At 40.6% G+C, this 4,991-nt stretch overlaps 1 protein-coding gene across 1 annotated transcript in view; it reads left to right on the top strand.

Annotated features, from left to right (window-relative positions):
• The window catches only part of SRGAP1 (SLIT-ROBO Rho GTPase activating protein 1), a 34,640-nt gene extending 29,976 nt beyond the window's left edge, over positions 1-4,664 (top strand). Inside the window, exon 6 of the mRNA XM_015820744.1 lies at positions 4,210-4,664. Within this exon, the coding sequence (XP_015676230.1) occupies positions 4,210-4,587 (378 nt within the window). The 3' untranslated portion in view covers positions 4,588-4,664. The remainder of the gene's footprint in view (positions 1-4,209) is intronic.
• The last annotated feature ends 327 nt before the right edge of the window (positions 4,665-4,991 follow it).

A 4,991-nucleotide genomic window follows, 5' to 3' on the forward strand; every position in this document is an offset into this window, starting at 1 on the left:
TATGTTTATATTTGATTGTTTTTATTTGAGTTAAAGTATGTTTATATTTGATTGTTTTATATGTGGGTAGTTATATTTAGATTGGGGATGATGTTTATATAACCCTGTAATCAGTTCTGGGAAGTCTGGGGGGGGATTAGGGGTGGGGCTGGGAGGGAGGGTAGAAATAGAAACAAAATAATTAGGAGTTTTGATGTATGGTGAGAAATAGAAATGTGTATTAAATTAAGAGTATTGATGTATGGAATAATAGAGAATTTTGAATGCTCGGCTAGCACCTCCAAACTGTGTCCGAAGGGTGGGAGGAGGAGAGAGGAGAGGAGAGATAGGAGGGAAGTAGGTAGGTAGTAAGAAAGAGGGTGGATGCGGGGAGGGGGTGCTGCCAAGCTGACGCTCGGCTAGCGCCCCCAAAACCATGTCCGAAGGAGGAGGAGAGGGAAGGAGGTGGGATGTGTAGGGAGGTTGAAGGAGAGGAGAAAAGAGGGCGGACGCGGAGAGGGGGGCTGCCGAGCTGTTACTGAAGTTGTTATGTTAATGTATGCTTATATTTGTATTTGTATGGGGGGTATTTTAAAATTAATAAAAAAATTATATGTGAAAAAAAAAGTTAAGTATTTAGGAATCTATTTAACAGCAAGATGTATAACATTAAAAGAAGACAACTATGAAAGATTGTTGAAACAAATAAAATTGGACTTGGAAAAGTGGAAAAATCTTCAGTTGTCATTGTTGTGAAGAATAGCCACAGTGAAAATGAATATTTTACCAAAAGTACTCTTCCTATTTCAAACGATTCCTGTAAAATTGGGAAAGGTCTTTTTTGATGACTTAAATGCAACAATTTTGAGATTTATTTGGCAAGGGAAGAAAGCACGAATTAAAGTGAAAATGCTACAAGAAGCTAAAGATAGTGGAGGATTTGGACTCCTGGACTGGAGGCTATATTACCATGGCTTAAAGAATGGATAACGCTGAGAAATAAAAGACTATTGTACCTAGAGGGGCATGACCTACAAATTGGTTGGTATGCCTTCCTATGGTACGTGAAAAATAAAACACATAGATACTTTCAAAACCATTTTATAAGGAATGTACTTCTTCTAGAATGGAAAAGAATAAATCAGAAAATTTATATTAAACTACCTGAATGGCTTTCAACAATGGAAGCTTCTGCTTACCCAAATTTAATTAACTATGACAAAGTCGTTACTTATAAAGATATTTTGGACAATGAAGGAAAATGGAAAGACAGACAAGATTTACAACAACAAGGTATTGACTTAGCATGGTGGCCATATTTGCAAATCCAAATGAGATATGGAAAAGATGCAAAGACAACGGGATTTTATAAAGAACAAACAGAATTTGATCAAATATTGTTAAAAACAGACTATTTGCTAAGATCTTTTAATTGCCATTCATTGATTGCCATTTTTATTATATAAAAATATGTCATTAGTGCCTAAATTTTATTCAAGTATTCCATAAATGTCTGTAAGAAAACTTTTTTGGTACAAAATTTAGCTTTTAATATTGTGTTCTCAATATTTTGCTGTTACAGCAAGTACGGTCGAAATTGCACATATAATGCTTTGCAGAAAATCATTGTACAATTGTGTTAGCTCCAATTGTTCTCCAATGTTGACTTTAGTTTATGCACATGCATGCATATTCATGCCTTCTTACATAAGTTATATCTCTACAACCATAGTTTGAAAATGCTTTTATAATGTCAATCTTTTAAATTTGAAAAGCTATTCTATTTCTATTTCTATTTATTAAATTTATATACCGCCCTATCTCCCTTGTGGGACTCAGGGCGGTGAACAGGCGATACTAAAAACCACGATAATAAATAAATAGTTTGTTTTAAAATCGAATTAAATAAATAGCTGTCTCTATCTCATCCTTCCCAAATATAACACTAAAGATAAAGCTGAGATAAAGGTCCTCAGACTTTTACCGTATATTCCGGCATATAAGACGACTGGGCGTATAAGACGACCCCCAACTTTTCCAGTTAAAATATAGAGTTTGGGCTATACTCACCATATAAGACTACCCCTGTTCCAACGCACACCAAATAAAAATTAAAAAACATCAGATTTGATTTCAATATGGTAATTTTAATTCAAATGCTTATGACATGCAGGTACTTAGCAGGAAAACTGTCACTNTAAACATAAAACAGTGCAAGTGGATTAAACTTTTCCTAATTCATTCTAAAGCTGAAAGGAAGGATAAGACAATAAACCCATGGGAGCTGCCATGCTGTTTGTTTTCTAAGCCAGGGCTTTTCAACCTTTTCACCGATTGTACCACTTTTAGAATATGGCAACATTTGAGTACCACCAGTCACCCAGCAAGGTGTCAAAATCTTGATGACAAAAAAAAATGGAAAAAAGTGATAAAGTACAGGTAGTCCTCAACTTACAACAGTTTGCTTGGTGACTGTTCAAAGTTACAACGGCACTGGAAAAAGTGACTTATGACCATTTTTCACACTTATGACCACTGCAGCATCCCCAGGGTCATGTAATTTACATTTGGATGTTTGGCAACCGATTCTTATTTATGATGGTCACATTGTTCCAGGGTCATGTGATCATCTTTTGCAACCTTGTGACAAGCAAAGTTAGTGGGGAAACCAGATTCACTGAACAGCCATGTTACTAATTTAATCTCTCTCCTTCTTTCTCTCTCTCTCTCCCTCTCTTTCTTTCTCTCTCCCTTTCTCTTTCCCTCTCTCTCTTTCTCCCTCCCTTTCTCTCTCCCTTTCTCTCCCTGTCTCCCTTTCTTTTTCTCTCTCCCTGTCTCCCTTTCTCTCTCCCTCTCCCTCCTTTCTCTCTCTCTCCCTGTCTCCCTCTTTCTCTCTCCCTTTTTCCCTCTCCTCTTTCTCTCTCTCCCTCTCTCTATTTCTCTTTCCCTCTTTCTCTCCCTCTATTTCTCTCTCCCTCTCAAAGATCCTTAAAATCCTTAAAGGTTATGCTTGGGCGGAAGACTTTTTCTTTTACAGATGGGGCGGGTGGGCCTGACATTCGCACGCAGGCAGGACCCTGCCCGCCGAGCCACCGCTTCCCCATCGCCCTCCACGCCAGCCGGCTCCGCCTCCAGACCTGCTTTACTGCTTGCAAGCCCTTGCAACTGCTCCAGCCGAAGAAGCAAGCGGCTGGGAGGCCGCGGCGGCACCTACCTCCTGCGCCCGTCAGCTGGCGACCCCCGGACCTGCGCCCGTCAGCTGGAACATCAGGCAACGCTTTGGCCGGTGCGGAGGGTGAAGGGGAGGCCGCTGCAGCGCTGAACTGCGCCCGTCAGCTGGCGACCCCCGGACCTGCGCCCATCAGCTGGGAAGTCTGGAGATGGAGACGGCTGGCGTGGAGGGCAATGGGGAAGCGGTGGCTCGGCGGGCGGGGTCCTGCCTGTGTGCGAATGTCAGGCCCACCCGCCCCATCTATAAAAGAAAAAGTCTTCCGCCCAAGCATAACGCCAGCAGTTCTGTGCCACAGAGGCTTGAGACACGGAGGCGCGGGACGCGGAGCGGCGCGGTGCGGTGGGAGGCGGCAGGACAGGGGGAGGGGTTACCTGCATCCTGCCAGCTGAACTCTGGAAGCCTGCCTGAATACCCGTATTTTCCGGCGTATAAGACGACTGGGCGTATAAGACGACCCCTGACTTTTGAGAAGATTTTCAGGGTTTAGAAAGTCGTCTTATACGCCGGAAAATACGGTACTTTGATCAAAGCATCAGTATTGTATTTCACCCAGTCAGGAATCACCTGGTGGTACCTTGCTGTGAGTAAACAGTGCTAAACCTGTTTTCAGTTTAATTCACAAAGCCAATTTTAAATAAAATGAAATAAATATATCCTTCTTCCTTTGTCTTCCATGAACATTTATCTGTTCTCTTTCCCAGTTAAGCTTTTTAACTGTCTGCTTGGGGTGACCTTTCTTCTTCTTTCAGTTCTCTTTCCTTTCAGAATCATTATCACTTGAATTGAATGCTGATGTGTATGCATACATAAGACAAAGTAAATTATTGTATTTTGTATATGATCTGTATGGATAATTCAAGGTACACACACATTTATGCAAATGCAAATCAAGGATTTACATGTATTTCTGTTGCTTCATATAAAAGTAAAGAGTATTTACAAAGCTTGAATTTCCTATTTCTGTAGTAATTGTCATATTTGCTTTTCCCTTTTAATAGGATATTGAAGAAACAATGAATACGGCTTTAAATGAACTTCGGGAACTGGAACGCCAGAGTTCTGCAAAACATGCTCCAGATGTTGTCCTTGATACCTTAGAACAAATGAAGAATTCTCCCACCAACACCACCTCAACAGAATCTTTGAGTCCTCTTCACAATATCATTTTAAGAAATGCTGAGCCTCAGATTCGCCGTAGCACTAGTTCTTCCAGTGATACTATGAGTACCTTCAAGCCAATGGTGACACCAAGAATGGGCGTGCAGCTGAAACCACCTGCACTGAGACCAAAGCCAGTAGTTCTTCCAAAAACAAACCCAAGCATAGGCCCCTCTTCTTCTTCCCAAGGCCCAGCTGACAAGTCTTGCACAATGTAGAACCCAAGAAACCAAATGCGGAGTGAACTACCAAAAGAATGTATCCGTGATAGTTGTTTGAATTCCAGTATATTATTATATATTTAGGAAAGGAGAGATTCATTTTTTAAATGTTAAAGTCTCAAGCAATCTACTTTAGCATGGGTATTTAATAGAAGTTGGGTTCAATTTTTAAACTGGAGCATTTGATGTCTACATTTGCAATATATGCTTAATACAGTTAAAGACTCAGTGAGTACGTTTTTACAGCATGCTGAGCTTGATTAGATTGGGTTGGGGGGTGTAGTTTAGCATATTGCACAAACCCAGCCTATTTGGTTAGTTTATGATCCAGTGTATCACAGAAAGGCAGTAAATTACATGTGTTGTGTATGCCATTTTAAAGCAGCAGGAATACACACATT

The sequence above is a fragment of the Protobothrops mucrosquamatus genome, unplaced genomic scaffold, assembly GCF_001527695.2.
Source record: "Protobothrops mucrosquamatus isolate PMUCROS unplaced genomic scaffold, P.Mucros_1.0 scaffold_156, whole genome shotgun sequence".
Classification (NCBI taxonomy): domain Eukaryota; kingdom Metazoa; phylum Chordata; class Lepidosauria; order Squamata; family Viperidae; genus Protobothrops; species Protobothrops mucrosquamatus.